Source organism: Marmota monax, unplaced genomic scaffold (assembly GCF_021218885.2).
Source record: "Marmota monax isolate L192 unplaced genomic scaffold, Marmota_monax_Labrador192_F-V1.1 WCK01_AAM20220418_F8-fsc00246, whole genome shotgun sequence".
Taxonomy (NCBI): domain Eukaryota; kingdom Metazoa; phylum Chordata; class Mammalia; order Rodentia; family Sciuridae; genus Marmota; species Marmota monax.
Genome location: NW_026694838.1, coordinates 1,308,763 through 1,328,843, shown reverse-complemented (window position 1 = coordinate 1,328,843; position 20,081 = coordinate 1,308,763). Strand labels below are relative to the sequence as shown.

At 36.9% G+C, this 20,081-nt stretch overlaps 1 protein-coding gene across 1 annotated transcript in view; it reads right to left on the bottom strand.

Annotated features, from left to right (window-relative positions):
- Positions 1-20,081, bottom strand: part of Gabra1 (gamma-aminobutyric acid type A receptor subunit alpha1) — a 53,755-nt gene that overhangs the window by 8,628 nt on the left and 25,046 nt on the right. The window contains exons 6-8 of the mRNA XM_046426261.2: positions 18,449-18,531; positions 11,038-11,181; positions 1,160-1,312 (exon numbers count right to left, since the gene is read on the bottom strand). Of these exons, the coding sequence (XP_046282217.1) occupies positions 1,160-1,312; positions 11,038-11,181; positions 18,449-18,531 (380 nt within the window). The remainder of the gene's footprint in view (positions 1-1,159; positions 1,313-11,037; positions 11,182-18,448; positions 18,532-20,081) is intronic.

The window sequence follows — 20,081 nt, the reverse complement described above, 5'->3', positions numbered from 1 at the left end:
CATGGATTTGGTTGTTTCCCACCTGGAAGCATTCCAAGTTAAGAAGAAAGTCTCTTTTCTGTCCCATGTGGCAGAGTTGCTTTTTTTCTCGGGTAACTAACTTTTTGCTCCTTATACATTATGGAAGGTTGATACAGGAATCTATGCACATGGATAATCCTCTCTTTAGATCATAAACTTCTGAAGACTATTTATTTTGTAGCACTGGGTTTTAAACACAGCAGGTACCTAGATGGCATTTGTGGAGTGAGCCTAGATATCTGTATCATTCCCTAGTGAGTATGTGCTTGTTATTTCTAAATGAACGATGCTGACCTCACAACCTTGCCATTACAGCAAGATATCGCACAGGTGACAATATTGCATCATCATTAAGGGCCTAGGACCCAGAGCCAAGGGCCCACGCCTGACTTCTCACTCCTTCACCTAATAGTTTCTGACTTTGGATAGGTCACTTAATCTTGTGTTCTTGTTTCTCGTGTTTGTATAATAGTGATCTTGGTGGTATACAGGATGCTTTTAGGGTTCAATAAGACAACAGGCTAATTGTCAGGGACTACCCTTTTTATGAAATGCAAGCTCTAAAATGCTACATTAGATCAGTTTTTCCCTTAGAAAAAAGAAAATAATATAATAATTCTTCTCTAGATTGCCCTTAACTGGGAATATTGAATCTAATAAAGGTTTCCAATTTAAAAAGTTAAATTTATAACTCTTCAGGCATGCACACATTAGGTAAAGGTCATTAGTGACATGGTCATCAGTGAGTTCTCCCGACTTAAGGCAATCCTGTTTTTACATACATAAGGAAGAAGTTTTGTTGATGTTTCCTAAGATTCCCCCAAAACAGCACGGATACAGGTTATGCATTCTAAATGCTATTGTGTTTCATCGAGTATGATGTTTTTTCTGCATGCTACGTGAAACTATCAAATCAAATGTTCATGAAACCCATCCATTCACAAGCACTAAAACAGTTTGCTATATAACAATGTTATTTTTTAACCACACTACCTTAGGGATGGCATTTCCGTGAACCTTTCCATTGTATAACTTTAGATTTGAACACATATCAATCTTTTTTTTTTCCTTGCAAGGTCACAAACATGGCATAACTTGCCCTCCAAACCTTGGCATGCATGTCTTGACTGACACTTACCAAAGACAGTTCTTGCTGGTACAGACTCTCGGTTGAGCCAGAAGGAGACTTGTGACAGAATGACCGTCATTATGCATGGCAGGTATGTTTGAATAACAAAATAACCAATCTTTCTCTTCAAGTGGAAGTGAGTAGTCATAACAACATATTCTCCTGGAGGGTAAAACAGACAGTGAGGTTGAGCAATTTGACCTTGAAAAGAACCTATTCTGAGGTTTCCTATCAGCAGCAAAGACCTGGAGCTCAGACACATCCTTTCTCCATGTGACATTCAGTCCCTGGAGAGAAAAGCTTCCAAGAGAGAAAAGAGTCATTTTAAACACACACAAAAATAGCTCTGTGGATGAGATGGAGGCTCCAGAGTTCTCATGGGTATCCTTACCTACTAATGCTGCTGTGTCATATATTTAAGGGACAAACTCTGGGCATATATTCACAGATTGGCTTTCCTGATCACGAAGGCAATGCGCTAGGTTCTGTGACCTGCATTAGGGTATTTTAAACAGAACAGATATCCAGGGTGACCTTTGCAAAACAGACTCAGGCTGCTCCTTAGCTGCTCTGGTGGGCAGATCAGTACAGCTGAATTCTACCTCCAACACTTCTTTGGATCTTAGGTGAATGATTTAGTCCGCCTGATCTGCAAAATGAGGAGCAGGGTAGAATTTCATAGTTTTTCATAATCTACATGCTGGAATCACCTGGGAAGCTTTAGAAAAATTCAGTTGTTCCAGTCCTACTACATTTACAAACCACTCTTTGAATTCTCAGGGAAATCTGGGCTTATAATCTGTTTTTCCCCCCAGTTCTGGGGATCCACTTGCTGGGCAGGTGCTCTCCCACTACCACTGAGCTACATCCCAGCCCTATACCAGCTTTTGAGCTTGGCGTGCTTCCTAAGCTGAACTGGGAGATGGTAGCCTAGGTAGGTATATTCCATGGTCTTTCTATCCTCCAAATCCTGGCTTCATTTAGAGGACCTAAGCAGTAGACACAACCTAAATTGCAAGAGCCTTTTATTTTCCTTCATGTGGTATATTTTCAATTACAAATCTTGGAAGTGTTTTAACCTGATTCACCCAGAAGACATGCTTAGCTCTCTGTGGGTGGGCAGGAGAGGAATAGATGTGTTCTGGATAAGAAAGCATCACTCTATTTAGAACACGTCCCCACCTTTCTCCTTCTTTCCCCTCCAAACTTCTCCCTTCTTGAGTTAGCATCTTTATCTCAGTTCATGGGCATCTGATCTCAGCCCCTATAATGGGAGGGCAGCTGCTCAGGAAATTTAATCTACAAGACTAAAGCCTCTTCCTCATCTTCCAGCTGCTGATTTCCTTCATCACAGCTGAAATTAGAGATGTCCCTATTGTCACTATAGTATACTCTTGATTCCTGCTTTCCTTTTATCTCTCGTTCTCAATTTCTTTTGCTAACTCATTGATAGTTTCAACCAGAAATTTCTTATTGAGTTGTTCATATTTATCAGACGTTGGTTTTCTTATCTCTTTAAAGCAAATGTGGGGGTTCCTGAATTTCTTTGACTCTGATAATGTATTTTCCATCTCACCCCTGCTCCTACTGCTACCTGTATGTAGGTGTACAGATGGCTGACAAATCTACATCCTGGTGAACAGGCTCTCAAAGTAAAGAGGTATATCCCCAAATCTAAACAGGACTAGTCTCGAATTTTTTGTACTCCCAAGTCAAGGCTAGACAGTAGCTGTCTCACAGATATTGACTTCTCATTGGCACCATCAACTATGTTTAAAATTCATATTAGCTAACTTTCCCCCAAAACAATGGACAGCACATCTCTGTCTATTGCCTCAGGCTGAAAACCTCAATCTTAAATAACAGAATGTGCTTTGGAAAGAGAGGAAGAAAGGAATCTGTTGGTCACACAATTTCAGTGTTACCTGTGTGGTATCTTGTAATCTGACCCTGGATATGTCATTGTCACTGCCCTTATTAGCTTTGTAAATTTATTATAATAGTCTATTAACTATCATATGTGCCTCCAGTTGCATATTTACTATAAGTTTCCCTAAACTTTCCTGTAAAGTAATTATTTATATGTGATCATGTAATCTCATTTTTCCCACCAAAAATATCTTGATGTATTCTCATTGTGATGGTTGATCCTAGTTGTCATCTCTAGTGGACTGAGAGACATCTAGAAAGTTGGCAAAGTACACATCTGAATGTGTCATTGAGGGTGTTTCCAGACACCATTGGAATATGAGTCAGCAAACTGAGCAGAGAACCTGTCTTGAATGTAGGTGGCACCATCCAATAGGCTGGGCCCTGGATGGAACAGCAGGTATGCATAGTAACTCTCCTGCAGCGGTCCACTTTTGCTGCTGCTATTACTCCCCCAATATCAGACTCTACCTTCTTCATACTTCAGATATGGACTTACCCCAGTACCTGCATTATTGGTCTGACCTATACTGAGGCTTCCAATTTTTTGGACTGGAGCAGCTTTGCTCCATCATAGGCTCCCTGCCATGGTGTTCTACGTCACCACAAGCCCAAAGGCAATGGAGCCAGCTGACTATGGACTGAAACTATGGGCCAATATCTTTCTTACTTTTAAATTCTTTATCTCAAATATTTTATCAGAGTAATTGAAGACTGACTAACATGCCCACTATTCACATCAAGGATTCCTGACCTCAGCACTCTTGGAATTTTATACTAGATAACTGTTGTAGGAGACTTGTGCTTTATATATTGCACAATGTTTAGCCACATATCTGTCTTCTCCTCACTGGTTGCCAGTAGCAAAGGATGATTTTTCCCTTTCCCTATCTATGTTCTTTTCACACTAAGGAACAAATGCCCTAACCCAAATTCAAACCTCTCCACTGCATACCTCTAACACATATTACAGGGATTTGTCTCAACACACATTTTCACATTTCAGTATCTTGCTCTACAAGACTCTACTACACATCTTCTGTGATGGAATATTTGTTCATCTGTGGTTTGGGCCAAACACAAACACCAGGTCGTGAGTGAAAATAGGAAGACTTGTTCTGACAGAAAAGTATATTAGCTTGGAAGGCTATGGATTTGAGTTTAAAATCCAGATCTGCTATTTTCTTGCTATACAGCCTTGGGAAACTCATGCAAGCCTCTATTTTCTGATCTACAAAATAGTGGAAACTGTGATAGAGCAGAATGAAAACTAAGAGATCTCATTAGGATGACACCACAAAGCATGCTAAAATAAGTTTCAGATCCTTTCTTAATTTTCTTCACCCCTCTCTCAATCAGAATTGAAGGAACTATCAATCAGAATCAGTGGAGCCACTGGCAGAAGAGATGCATTCATTGTTTACAGATAGATGCAAGTCACCAGTGCATTTACTTATTTATTTCATCACTGTTATTAATGGTCAGACTGGCCATTAACCAAGCACTTCTTAAGTGCTTTATTTATAGCTCTTTTTTATATTTATAATAAGATCTCAGACTTTCTATTTTAGTTATTTATATGTATATTCCTCCCACCAAACTGAAAGCTAATTGTGCACAGGGCTCCTCCTTGGGATACACCATGACCTCCCAGATTGTCAGTATCTGGTTCCTATCAGTGGTGAAAAGGTACCTTAAGGGCTCTCCATCCCTACACAGTCTATGAGCGTCTCTGTCTTGAAAGGAAAACAAAGCATTAACTAATAATTGCCTTTTATATCTTTTCTTATGCACTTCCAGTGATGTCGGTAAGGTCATTTGAAGGACAAGTAAGTGATCTAAGTTTGAGAAAAAAAAATGCAGAGAACCAATTTCCCCAGAGTTTTCCTCTAACATGTAGTCTTGGGTGGACAAATCCATGTTATAATTCACCATCTCAGGGTACACATTATTATTCCTAACCATTCGTTCACTTGTGGCCTGTAAAATGTCATCAGCTCAAAGAAAAAAAATTCCATCTTCCCTATAATGTCAGTAAGAAGAGTGTCTACATCTACTCCATTATCTTTTGTTATTGGAATCTGGCATTTTTGTGAAGATTGTGAAAAGAATATGATTTTTTGAGATCTAAAGAGCCATTATTTGACATCATATTTATTTTATAAACAACCTTCATTCCCTAACAGATTGGAGAAAGAATAGAAGGGCTTTCAGTATTTTGAATCCTTCTTTCTAAACTAAATGAAAACTAAGAAGTTTATTTATTGGCACAAAACTTTTAGATAAGGGAAGGAAAGGACAGCAACATCAGAATCAAGTTGTAATCATTTAAATATGAAAGGAAAACAAGACAACAACAGAAAGCCCCACTCTCCTATATTAGATTGAAAGAGTCTAGACAATAAGGGCTTATGCGCTAAGCATGTCAATTTCTTTTCCTCTAATTCAACGGTCTAGAAGAATTGCAATTCAAATATCTTTGCACAACATCTATCCCTGAGGGAAGCTTGTAAATTAGATGTGACAATGTTTCTGATATATTACAATATAAAATTAAGGAAAATGGAAGAAAAATAATGGGATATAATTTTGCAAAATGCTATTAAGGGCTTGTGTAGACCTGACTTCTAATCATTGCTTCTTCCAATGTTAGTTACTAAAAGATAACTACCTTGCTTAGCATTACTTGGCTTCAGTTTCTTCACATGTCCAATTCATGAGATAGTAGTTAGCTATCCTGCCATGCTTTAAGGCTAAAAACAAATAATAGATGTAGAAAAAAAAATAAAAATCCTAAGTCCTACACAAATTAACAATGTGAAGATGCAAAATGCAGCTGTATATGTTCTCTCCAGCTTGGGAAATCAAATGTCCAGATAGTGAATAAAATTTTATTAAGCACTGATTCCTTCTACAGTTATCATGTGCCTTCTAAGTTTTTAAAATTCAGTCTTTACTATAAACACGATTCTTTAAAAAGAAATGATGTATCATAATATTATGGACGGGTGGCTGGGGGTATTTTAATAACTGCTTCAAAGGGTACTGAAATAGAAATAAGGAGAAAGAGAAATAAGGAGATAAGTCTACAGTGCTGGGTCACTTCACCTTTCTGAACCATTTTTCACGCTTGAATTCTAAAGTGACTGACCAGGTAACCAAGTCTTTTTTTCCTCTAGATCTCTGTAAATTTATAATTATTTCCCTGGAGATCATGTATGAAGCTTTATAAATGGTAGCCCTTGAGGTCCCTGTGATGAGTGCTGACCACCACTGTAACTTCATGATCAAAGACAGTTGCAGTCCTCATTGTTTTGACATTGCAAGGTCATCCTTAAATCAACTTATTCAGAGGAGCCTCTGTAGCTCAGAAAAAGGGCCCCACAATTCTTCTTAGCCATTTTATTCTGAAGATAAATAAATGATCATCATTCAGGAGAAACAACTTATTGCCAAACAAATTGTGATTTCCTTTAAACAAATTTACTTTGGTGAATACAGAGAGCTTCCAGTCATCATTATGTATTTTAAAAACCTTTTATGTCATTGCATTCTCATTGTTTTCTGTACACCAGTATCTTTCTTATGACTAATGGCCAGTCATTTTTTTTTATTTTTATGTGTAAGTTATATCTCATGCCCTTGAATCACTTTTGTCATTTTTGTATTAACTCCCCTTAAAACTTTGCTTAGGAAATATCATGTGATGAGATGTTAGGAGAAGGGGTCTTGCCTAGAATCTGGGTCCAAACTTTCTTCCCCAATACTTCAAGCAGAAAAGACCTCCTTCTCCATTTCTTCACCACGTCACTTTTGTACTAGCTCTGCCATGAACCACAAATAGTAACATCTGCTATTTTCTGCCGGGTTTTTACACAGCAGACCCTGTTCCTAGCGGTTGACATGCATTTTCTCATTTCAAATTCACAGTAGTTCATGAAGCATATACCAACTATGAGTAAAGATGAATAAAGATACGAGAATATTTGCCAAAAGGAACAATTCATTAGTGCTCAAGCCCACAATAGAGCCCTTGTTACATAATTCCGGAATTCACCTCCCTAACTGTGCTTCCCGTATTACATGCCTGTGTTGCCTTTTACTCTTGTGCTTTGTAATTGAAAAGCACACTCTGTGGCCAGACAGCTCAGATCCAAACCACAGATCCTCCTCCTCCCAGCTGTGTGATCTTGGAAAACTAATTAAACCCTGCTGTGCCTCAAATTCCCATCTACAAAACCAGGATAACAATACTGCAAAACCCCTAGGATTTCATGAGGATCAAAGATGAGAATACTGGCTATAATGTTATATATATATATATACATACATATACATATATATATATATATATATATATATATATATATATATATAATGTTACTTATATCTCTCAACCAGGAGCTTCTTGAGGGTAAGGGCTGTGTGTCTTTCATCTCTCCTATCCAGGCTCAATCACAAGTTGGAAGCAATAAAACACACACACACACACACACACACAACTGTGATTGAAGGAATAAGAGGATACATGAATGAGTAATAGAGAACTATATTGGATTTGAAAGCCCATGATAATTTATCCTTTCTATGTTTGTATAATGATTTCGCTCCACCAGGTGAATAAGTACCCTTCAAAGTGAGACACTAATGAATTTTCTTTCCCTAAATTTGATGGCAGACTCCAAGGAAGGGATTGCATCTCTAATGTGTTTGCACTGAAATAAATAAATATACATAGTGTTAGAATTCCCATCATTTCCCCTTTGGTGTCAACAAAAATGATCTGGAGGTATTTTGACCTGGGATTGTGTGCTTCCGTGTTCAAATGTGTGCTGGTGGCAGGCGAGCAGGACACCCTCTAACCTTGTCAGAGGTGATCTGAACTGATCATCCCCCAAGGAGAACTCCAAGGAAGACAAAGATGTCCCTTATCTACCCATTCTCATTGGGAGGCTAGCTCTTATCATCATTTTCTAGTTTTCTGATAAAAAAAAGAAGGGGTATTTCACTCAATGCCAGTTATCTTAGTGTTTTCAGGGCTACACGAAGAGATGTGACATAGAGCACTGAAGACCTTACACCGCATCTTTATTTCTTTCCCTTTAAATCTACTAGGGTGGATTACTGATGAGCTGAATTCAATGTCCTAATTGGAGTTGAACACATGCATCAAACTGAGCTTCTATCCTTGAGAATTTGCTCATTATTCTCCCTCTTCCCCAATACTCCTAAGGGAATAACAGGGGAAAGTTCCTGTTTCATACAGGCAAACTAGCTGTCCCATCACAGAGTGACCACTTCTGATAGACCCAATTTTCTTTATTTCTTTTTTTTTTCTTTTCTTTTCTTTCTTTCTTTCTTTTTTTTTTTTTTTTTTTTTTTTTGAGTAACTGGAATGCAGTTAGCTTGAATCCTTAGGAAATGAACTTGGGATGGATTAGGATTGGCTCAATGGTAGAGAGCTTGCCTAGCATGCGCAGGGCCTTCGGTTCAATCCCCAGCACTGAAAAAAAAAAAAATTAAAAAGAATAAAGAAAGAAATAATTGTGATGGAGCTTTTGGAATCTAACAAAGCCAACTAATTTTGCACACGTGGTAACTGGGGCCTAAAGTGGGTTGCAGTGACACACTGAAGGTTGCTAGGGCTAGAAGCAGAGTGGAGGCCTTGCTCCTCTGAGCCAAGGTCCAGGCTTGCACACTGTTGCATACGTACTTGTAAATTTGAATGCTTTTCCTGACATACTCCAACTTCCATTTTAATAATAAAGGTGGCCTTTTTGTACCACAAAATGTCTGCATCTATTATTCGAAATGCCCTTGGCTTAGAACTGTGATTATTTGTCTCTCACCAGATGTAGACTAGCAAAATGAAAAGCGAACTTCTGAAGCAATCCTTCCTTAAATATTCTAATCTATCTTCATTTATCTATTTTTTATTAATTCAAAATATTTATTCAGTGCCTCCTATGTCTCAGCTATTACAGAAAATAATAGAGGCACAGAGGACAGACATTGTCTCTGGCCTCACAGAAATGTTAATCACAGTGCTTACCATCCATTTGGATAATTATGGTGTACATGTTCATGTGCTCTTAGACTTTGGATTCCATGAGAGCAAGACCTGTGCCTTGTCTGTCATTGACTCTCTAGCGCCTGTAGTAATATCCAGGTTATAAGAGTGTTAGATGTTTAAGAAGTAAACACAGATTTTTTTTTTTTTTTTTTAGTATCGTTTTCAATACAGAATGTTTTGAAAAAGAAAAATCTTCAGCACTTTCCATGTTTGGGATATGTTCAGGATTAGAGTTACAGCTACTACATGCCATTTTGATCACCTACCATGTAATATTCTGCAGTATTTCATACTATCTCATCTTTAATGCAAAGCTATGACTTTCCTATTCCTTAGATGAGAATACAGTTTCTGTTTGGATAAACGATGACTTGTCAAAAGTAACAAGACTTCTAAACAATAGGACCAGGACTTGAGTCTCCATCTTATAGCTCAACCCAGGACTTTCTACCACTCCATTTCTAATGAAAGCCAAGCTGAGGAACATTCTTGCCCATATATTTTTAAACAAGCAGCATAAATATGTAAGATTCTCAGGTAGCTATGGAAGCTTTTAGAAACAAAAGACAGATCCAGTTAGGCAGAACTCACCAACAATCACAGTAAGAGATATCAACCTATTATTTGAAGGTGTTGGAATTATGAGAGTCCCAAGATAAAGTCTGAAATCTAACAAAAACTTCTTTTTCTGATAAAAATTGTATTAAAAAATTGTACAAAATAATCTTTCTTTACTAATCCCAAATCAAAATGAATAGACAAATGTAAATTATATAAGACATTCATAAAAATAATTGTTGGTTCATATTAAATATTTTAGTAATTACACATTTTAAAATATTGAACACTGTGGGTGTAAGTTTTCTTAATTTTTAAATTCCATCTTTTACTTCTAGCTACTCTGGCTTGAAGATCACATTTTCAGATAGTAAAAAATAGTTATTCACATAATTAACCCTTAGTGTTTGAAATGCTTTAAGAACTCAGATATGGCTTTCTAATAGTATCTAAGCTAGTTCCAAGAACATCATTAGTGAATCACTTACAACACTCCAAAGGAGGGTACCCCACCTACTTTCAGTTCCAACATGGAGGATCCAAAGTACCGTGGCTACAGCTCCATTGACTTTAGCTGTGGAAGATCTTTGGCTAAATCCACAAATAGATTTATAGAATGAATTGTTTTATTTATTTATTCATTTATTGGTACTGAGGATTAAACTCAAACACTGAGCCACATCCCCAGCCTTATTTTGTATTTCATTTAAAGACAGGGTCTTACTGAGTTGCTTAGCGCCTTGCTATTGCTGAGGCTGGCTTAGAACTTGCTACCCTCCCTTCTGCCTCAGTCTCCCAAGCCGCTGGGATTACAGGCATGCGCCACCACACCCCACTCAAATTGGCTTTTTGATGTCCCATGTGTAACCATCATTGTCAAAACTTCACTGAGAATCATTTATTCATGGCAAGAAATGGAGCCTGGATGATATTAATAGCCAATATTTATGGAAAGTTTTTTCCTATGGCAAGTAATTTTCAAGGGTTTAATTTCTTCTTCCAAAAACATGTAGGCTAACTACAACCAGCTTGCAAAAGTGGAGAAATAAGGAATTAACCCAGACATTCATCCCTAAGAGTTCATGTATTTACCTGCTATGCTACACTGATCACCCAGAACCAGCTCCTTATTTTGCAAACACAGCAAGAAGCCAACTATCATCCAATGACAGGTCTTACATCACAGGTCTACAGAGTTTACATCTAATATCAGCTCAGCTCACCCCGAGTTTTGTGTGATCTTCTGGAGAACTCATTGAGTTCTCACATCCCCACAGTATATTTTTATACCCCTTCCTCATACCTGGAGTAAGCAAATGGTGCTTACCTGTGCTGGACTGGACAATTCCAGAGTCTACTGTTTGTCCAAGAAGATCATACTGGTTTAAGCGTGACCCATCTTCTGCTACAACCACAGAGCGTGCTGGCTCTCTGGTCCACTCATAGACAACTTCTGCTCTGGTATAAGCATCTGAAAGAAAGGATGTAAAATTATCCATGCATTTGCCTCTTTGATTTTTTCTTGTTAGTTAATGTTTTACCAGCTTCATATCTCCTCTCACAGCTTCAGAGGAAAGGCTAGCACAGAAAAACCCACATTTCTTAGTTTGGGAACACCAAAATACATTTTTCTGATTCTTTCAGTCATTTGGTCACTCTTCCAGCAAATTCTTGTTAAGAATCTACAAAGAGCAAAGTACCGTGCTGGGGACAGTAATGAATGAAATGAGCAAGGTTGCCAATCTTAGGGGATGTGCACTTTAGTGGTGGGGACAAAAGCAGATGAGCAAATAAACATAAAATTCCAACCATGTTAAGTGCAATAAAACCATACACAAGGGCTAGTGCTGCAGCTCAGTGACAGAGCACTTGCCTAGCATGTGTGAGGTACTGGGTTCAATCCTTAGCACCACATAATAATAAATAAAATAAAGGCATTCTGTCCATCTACAACTACAAAAATAAAAATTTAAAAAATATACAACTGGATAAAGGGATGGAGAGTGATGTGGGGGGGAGGGGACTATTTTAAGGCAGGTAAAGGACTCAGAGAGTCTCTGAGGAGGTAGCATTTATATTAGTATCTGATAGAAATGGAAAAATGATCCAAGTGAGGTCATGAGGAGGAGATCACCCAATGCAGGCTAATGATATTTTTCTTCTATTGAAGGTAAAAGCTTGACAAATATGACTACAATGAAGGGCATGAGCGATAGATAAGAGATAAAATAAGATCAGAGTCAGTAGCTTGGTTTCATATTATGTTAAGCTACGGGAAGTTTATGATAAATATGAAAAGTAACATTATAAATTTTGCTATTTGCAAAGGAAGTTTGATATTACTCCCTTTTATCAATTATGCTTATTATGGATATTTACCATCATTATGAAGAGGATGCAAATGATGATAATGAGTTACATTATAGAGCTTTTCTTCCCAATCGCTTTCACATGCCATGTCACTTTTAACCTAGCCATCTCCTAGGCAAGTGGTTTGGTCATAAATCTTTAATCCACTGCAGGTTGGAGGAAGAGAGTGCATAGGTTAAGAGAAAAATAGGAGAAGAAATTCCACAGCTCTTCTGGAAAAATGAACACAACTTCCACAGAACACAACTTCCTATAGGCTGACATGAGAGTATATAGTCCCCGCTGTTCAGATGCAGGGTGGTGTTAAACATTTAAGGAAAATCCCATGAGAGACAGTAGGCTGTGTCCAGGGAATTTGCTGGGAGAGCATGGTAGCAAAAGTTAGCCTTAATGTATAAACTGGACTCATTGGCCAAGGGCCATCTTCTCCATTAGACACAGTGGGCACAGTTCCCAGGCCCTGAAATAGTTTCAAAAGGCCATAAAATGTTTTAATATTTTTTAGATTAAAGATAATAAAATAAATATAACCTCACCTGGCTTACATTCATCTTTAACTAACATAGTCATAAAATATAATTTTGTATTCACCTGTATACTAATATAATCGTAAAATAAAATTTTAATTTTGTTTTGGAGGAATGGTCCCCAAAGGCAAAGATGCTTAGGGCATTCACACACACACACACACACACACACACACACATGCACACACACGCACACACATGCGCGCACATACACACACGCGCGCGTGCGCGCACCAAAAAAAAAAAAAATTCATGATTCAGCCCTTCTTGCCCCAACCCTCATCCCTGGGTGACCAGGCCTGTGACTTGCACCCAAACATGGGTGTTCCCAGCCTCAAACATTATGCAATGTAAAATTATGGATGACTTTTGAAAATGAAGTTGCCTTCAGGAGGATGCACACCTTGAGCCTTACTGTCTGAAAGAAAGCTTCTTAAAATGACCATGTTCCTCTGAGTCGACTGACTCAGCAAATGGAGTCAGTGTCCCCTGGTTTCCCATGAGTGTCCTGTCATCATTTCTGGATCAATTTGCAATCACGTATCTCTTAAAACATTTTTTTCTAGAAGTTTAAGGGAAATTAATTTAGCTGTTTATGAGAAAGATTAGAGTGACAGACGAATATTTTGGAATCTGTCCTTATTTACTTTTCTACTTTTTAATTGTGATTGTGATTGTCCTCACTAATATACATTGGTGTTGTAGACTGTAGGAAGAATGCATGTCTCTTATATTTTAAAGCTCTTAGAAGAGGGCAGAGCACACTAGTTTGAGATGGAACATATTTCACACAATTTGTAGGAAGCTACATTTAGTAAGATATTTTGCTGGCATCTTGTTCTCTTACCTAAGAAGCCATTCTCAGATGATGGCGGCATGGAGTGATTGAATACTCCACTCAGAAAGACCTTGAAGGCCGTATAATTCCATTACACTACATAGATGGTAAATCAAGGCACAGAACATTAAATGACTTTTGTAAGCATATATCGTATTTATTGAGAAAACTGAACTAACAACTTAGGATGTGATCCATTCTACTCCACTGCTGTTTTAAAGAATTTTTTAGGCAAAAGCTGTGTGTGTATGTATATATATATATATATATATATATATATATATATATATATATATATTTCATAAGCTAAGAAAGGATAGTTGGTGATCATGCAGTTCTAGATCTAAAGTCACTTCACAAAAAACTAAATCCCTTGCTACTATATGACGCTCCTATTAGCAATAGTGGTTTGTCATGTGTTGTCACTTGGATGCTGATACAGTTGTGGAGAGAAAACTGTCATCCATTGACTTTTCATTTCTTCTTCTTCTTATTATTATTATTGTTACTAGGGATTAAACCCAGCGGTGCCTTATTACTGAGCCACCTCCCCAGCCCTCCACCACATTCTTTTCCTTTATTGATTGATTGATTGATTGATTGATTGAGACAGTGTCTCACTAAGTTACTTAGGGTCTTGCTAAGTTGCTTAGGCTGCCCTGGAAACTGTGATCCTCCTGCTTCATCCTCCAAAGTTGCTGGGATTACAGGGGTGTACCACTGTGACTGATTTTCCTTTCATATAATTTTTAACAACTCTTTTCCTGAAATTAGAAACCACATTGTGTGTAAAAATATGCATCTACTACCAATATGCCATCAATCTAAAGGTGCAGATAACTCATTATTCACATCTCCCCACAGAAATCTTCCAAACTAAAGAAGAGTAAACTCACATGATGAAAGACAATATTTAAGATAGAGAAGACAAACATACATAAGGCCTAAGAACAGATGATAGGTCCTCTTTGTTTCCTCAAATTCCAGTATCTGAAAAGATGAAAGCTTACTTGATTTGAAACTTCAGCATTAAAAAAAAAGGATTTAAAAGGATTTTCAACTATTTGATAAAAAATTTTAGGCTATGCTATCAAATAAATCATACAACCCCCTAAACGTTTTGTTTGTTTGTTTCTTTTTTAAAGGCAGGAAGATTTTGGTTGAGATTATGAACGAACTTTATGGGGCTCAACACCAAGAACACAGACTTAGTATCAGAAAAGCAACTGATAATCGATACTATTGTTTCATGTTTATGATCTCTGTATTTCCATTAGCACGAAGCAGTTGAGCTGTATAATGTCCAAAGTTAGGCACTTTGGAGAATTCATTTAAATTTCTGTGCATTCTCCTCTCCTTTGTTTGTAAGGCCCTGAGATTGACAGTCAGTTAAGAAACATTCATCTATGAAGGTCTTCTTACTAGATCTAGTACCTGCTTGGATCTTAGTGTCAGAATTCAAAACCTGAATGTCTTCTTTTAGAATCAAGGATTTATTTTGTATCTTCCTCATAAGACAGTTAAGCTGTAACCCATGCACTGTCTCTTGGTTAACTGGCCTTATGAAGAGGTCTTCATCCCCAGCCAGCCAGAAACATTGTTCAGCAACTGACAATTGGAATCTAATGGAATGCAGGAAGGAAAACATCTGGTTTTCCAAGTGTAATGCTTATTAACATAAGGACAAAGTTACTCCAGAAGTGTCATAAACATTCATTGTCTAGAACTCAACTAAATCCATGGAAACTTGTCTTGCTTATCCTCTTCTCGGACATTTGAGTGAGACATTCACGCCAAATATTGGGTCAAAGAATTTTTTCACTCACTTTTTCCTCCTTTTCTTCACCTTTGAAATATACTAATGAGCCCAGGGAAGAAATGATCAGACAAGGAACAGACCTCCTGCTGCCTGTCATGCCAAGGCCAGGCAATAAAAACCATTCATGATGGGCTGTCCCACTGAGCAAGACAATCTTAGCCTCTTTCAACATCCATCTCTGTTTTAGTTTAGTTCCCCACAGATCTTACACCCTCTTTTCTGAAGTTCAAACATCGAAGGAGCATTTGAAGTCTGGTTAGTGTAATACTAATACTAGCTTCATTTTATTAACCTCTGCACTAGGAAATGCTGAGTAATATATATAAACTCATGAAGTTTCCAATCCTCAGACAATAAAAAGTATTAACCAAGAAATAAAATGAATAATTCATGCTGTGATAAATAAACTTGTGTTGGGATCAAGAAGACTGATGAGGTTGTGTGTAAATTCCTATAAAGTCGTCAGGGAAGGCTTGAGGAAATGACATTTATATGGAGATGTGGGAAGATAGAAGAAGCCAGCCATGATAACACCAAGGGAAGAGTAACCCAGGGAGACAGATGGGCATGTGCAAAGGCACTGAGGTGGAGACTGATATGTTTTTCTTTCATATCAGCTTTTCTATGTGATACACTATTTTCTACTCATTATCCATTTCCTTCTTCCTAAAATATTTCCAATATTTTTCAGGAAAATTATTTGCCCAAACAAAAAAATTCTTAATTTTGCAAATAGCACTGGCAATCTGGCACATATTTGATTACTGATATGTAAGTAGATGCCTGTTAGGATTTCAGGAAAAGCTTTTATGTTTTTCATGCAAAAATGAATTCTCTCTTAGCTTTCCTGCCTATTCCCCTTATTTTTGAAAGCAGAGTTTCAGCAGCCATCTTTTGATGAGAACGAATATCTGGGGACACTGTAACAACATCAGCTTTGTTAACATGCTGAAATAACCACTAATCAACCAATAATGATTTGCCTCCATAATCATACAGGAATACAAAAATGTTTCTTTTCTTCACCTATCCTTACTGTTGAAAAAAATTCTTACTAATGTAAAAAAATTGCAATTAATTGCCCCAGTAAGGACACTCTAAAGATAAATAGGGGCATAGTTAGCAACTTTACTATATCAGTATATCTATGATATATTAGGGGTATATCAGTACAGCCTCAGGAAAACTATCATTGGTAATCTTTCTAAGTATAATAATATGTTGTAGATTAGTGAGTTTATAGATGCACAGACATTTAATATGCTTCCTGGCAGACAGGTAACCCATAATATATATTATCATTGTTAAAAATGGAACTGGTATTCAGGATAACACATACTAGTCCATGATGTAAAATTTATGTTAAATTGAGGAAAGTGTGGGAAGAAAGAACTTATCATCAATGGCCTGATTAGTTGACAGTTGTTGAGGTAGATTATCCTTAATTTTCTCTATAGAAGGAGCTTCAGAAATAGAGAACACTGTCCCTCCATGACCAGTGCTACTAGGATCAAGAGGGCCCCTTTGTGTGCTGGGTTCCTACACTACCACTATTTTTCTTCATGAATCATATCTTCATCAAAGTAATTGCTCAGATGCCTGTCTAGTGAGAACACAGAGCTGGTTCAGTGTCCCAGGAGTGGACTCAGTCCTTGTATGCAACACCTGTGCAGGAAATCAATTCAGGTGCTCATGCGAGTCAAAAGCAAAAGGGCAGAGAGAACACCAGAGAATCCAGTCTCCAGGCCACTGTTCTCTTGGCTCCTCTCAGATGCACAGAAGTGTCTTCAAACAGCAGAAACCCAGAAAGTCATCATGAAGGAGATATATCTAGAGGCCCATCAAAAGTATGAGTATATTCATGAATTCTATGCAATGTCCCAACCAATCCAGAAAGATTTAAGAACTATGAGAATAGATTATTTTCTAGAAATCTCCATAAAGGCAGCCTTCATTAGTAAGGAAAAACTTGCATATTGTTCTTTGCTGCCTACTAGTATTTCCCACTTGTAATTATTCTTAAGACCAGACACTGCCAGTAATGATACACAATGAATAATCTCTGTTTATTAAGAGGAATATGTTATCCATGAAGTACAAGCCTCATACTCCATTCTTTTCTCAAGAATACCTTTTCAACAAAATAGAATTTTTCCACTAAATTCTTTAATCTATACTGTATAGTCTGCTAGACAGAGAATTGCTCTGAAATAGTATTAGAAAGTTATCTACCAATCCACCTGACTACAGCAAAACTTTTGAGAATTAAAATGGATAAAAGTAAATAAATACTTGCATTATGAGGTGAGAGGTATCCTAATTAGCCTGAATGATTATTACACAATGTGTATGTGCATTGAGACATCACAGTAAGCCCCCTAAATATATATATACACATATATATGTAAAATTAGTATGTGTCAATTAAAAATAAAATGAAACTTGAAAAAAACACATTTTTTAATTACTACTTATAGGAAAACAGGGATTACTACTTATAGGAAATCTCTGTAGCAGGTTGCTTCTTTCTTTTCCTTTTTTTTTTTTTTTTTTTTTGGTGCTGGGGATTGGATTGAACCCAGGGCCTTGTGCACACTAGGCGAGCACTCTACCAGCTGAGCTATATCCCCAGCCCAGCATATTGCTTTTTGAAGCTTCTTGATGCCTATGTGTCTCCCTAACAGATATAACTAATTAGCAGTCTCTTAATAAACTCTCTTAAGAGTAAAGAAAATGTTGACATCCAATTCAAGTCTTTATACATGTACTTTGTATAATGATGACCATCACATTCCACCATCCTTGTTATTCCCCTTTTAACATATTTTATATACAAACAGAAATACAAAAAGCATGGTATTTATGTGTATTAAGAATCGTAATACAAAAAAATAACATTACCTGAGATTAGGTAGGGGGAAGTGAAAGGAGGGGAAGGCAGGGGATAAGAAAAATAGTAGAATGAAACAGATATTATTACTGCATGTATGTATGTGACTGTATGACCAATGTGATTCTATAATATGCATACTCAGAAAAATGAGAAATGATATCCCATCTATGTATGATACATGAAAGTTTATAAGTGCATTCTACTGTCATGTATAACTAATTAAAACAGATAAACAAATAAAAAAGCAAAAAAAAAAAAAGAGTAAAGAAACTGTGAAGTAAATTTACTCACAGCTTCCAAATTTCAGTGGGCAGGCGTGGGCATCCATGGGGAAGTCCTCCAAATGCATTGGGCACTCAGCTCTCACCGTCAGCCTTGTTAATTAAGAGAAAGAACAGGACACAAACAAAAGTTCTGTAGGTTAAACTCTCGCCAACAATCTGAGTGAGATGCTATTAACAGTAGCAGAGATATGAATAAAACAGGAGAGACAGGCATAAACTATAGATCATGCTAATTTGTTCATAATCTAACATCTAAAAATAATTATTTACAACAATGACATAATTCTATTCATTTCTTATTTGCTTTGAGAAAAGAGGCAATATTTGGTTTTATGCAATGGGCAAGCATTGCCCAAGTTCTCCTAATAAGTATCATCCACTAATCCACCTGGCTAGAGCAAAATTTTTGAGAATTAAAGTAAATATAAGCAGATATATATGCATAATGAGGTATGCTATTTACCCTCATTTGATGATTACAAAATGAGTATGTGTATTGAAACATCACAATGAACCCCCTAAAATATGTAACCATTGTGTGTCAACAAAAAAATAAAATAAAACTTAAAAAATACAAGCATAAATACTAATTCATCCTGTGTTGGGAAGTAGACATCAAGATCAAGGAAGAGAAGTAAAATCCTCCTGCCCTAAATGAAGCTCTGTCTCCTTCCCTAAGTATCATCAAATGCATCAACTAAAGAAGGAATGGGGGAAGGAGGAAGTGTCTTCAGGTTTTGTGAGGCTGAGATTAAAGTTTTCTTGAGAATTTCTACATGACATCATTATATTCCAGCCGGTTAGTTTTATTTTCAAACCTATGGCCAAGTTGGAGCCAGGTCTCAGCTGTGCTTCTCTGTAATCTCTGGAATGTTCTGGGGAACTAATTTCTAGTCATGTTTAAAAAAAATAAAAAAGGATGTCAAGGAAAGAAATTCACTGAAATACATTTGCTCTCCATTTGTAGAATAATGAAGGAATTTATATTCATTTTCTTTATATGATTTTGGCAAGTTTTTATAACCCATATTATTAAGTCACTAAAAAATGTGGTGGGATGTCTTTATAGCCAGTGAAATTATTAAGTGAGTATAACACTGATTACAGCAAATATGAAATGTATAGGTTAATGACTAAATTGCATTCTTAAATCAAACTGCTCAAGCAGTAACTTGTTAGCAAAGGTGGTGAGAAATTTAGGAGATGGCAGTAATATGCTGGTTATTGATGAAGAACTTTACATTCATCAGAAAACCATTATCATAAACTAGTCAGCACGTGCAAATCCTTGCCCAGAAAATCATCTTCTGGGAGGAATGAACACTAGAATTAGGTTCCAAAGCAAATGCATGTTTTGTTTGCTTGTTCGTTTGTTTTATTGTCGTTTGTCTTTGTCACCAACGGACAACATCTCAAATTTCACATATATTTAGTTTTTGGTGTTTTTTTATTTGTTTTTTTGTTTGTTTTGTTTTTCATTCTGAAGTTGTATTACACTTTAATAGTTGGGTCTAATATCTAACTGGCTTTTAAAGCAGTTTTTCTTTTCCATTTGGATGTTTGTATTTGAAAAGATAGGTATCCTGGAAGCAGTTTTCTCTAAGGGCAAAATATCACTCTATTCTCATGCTGAATACTAC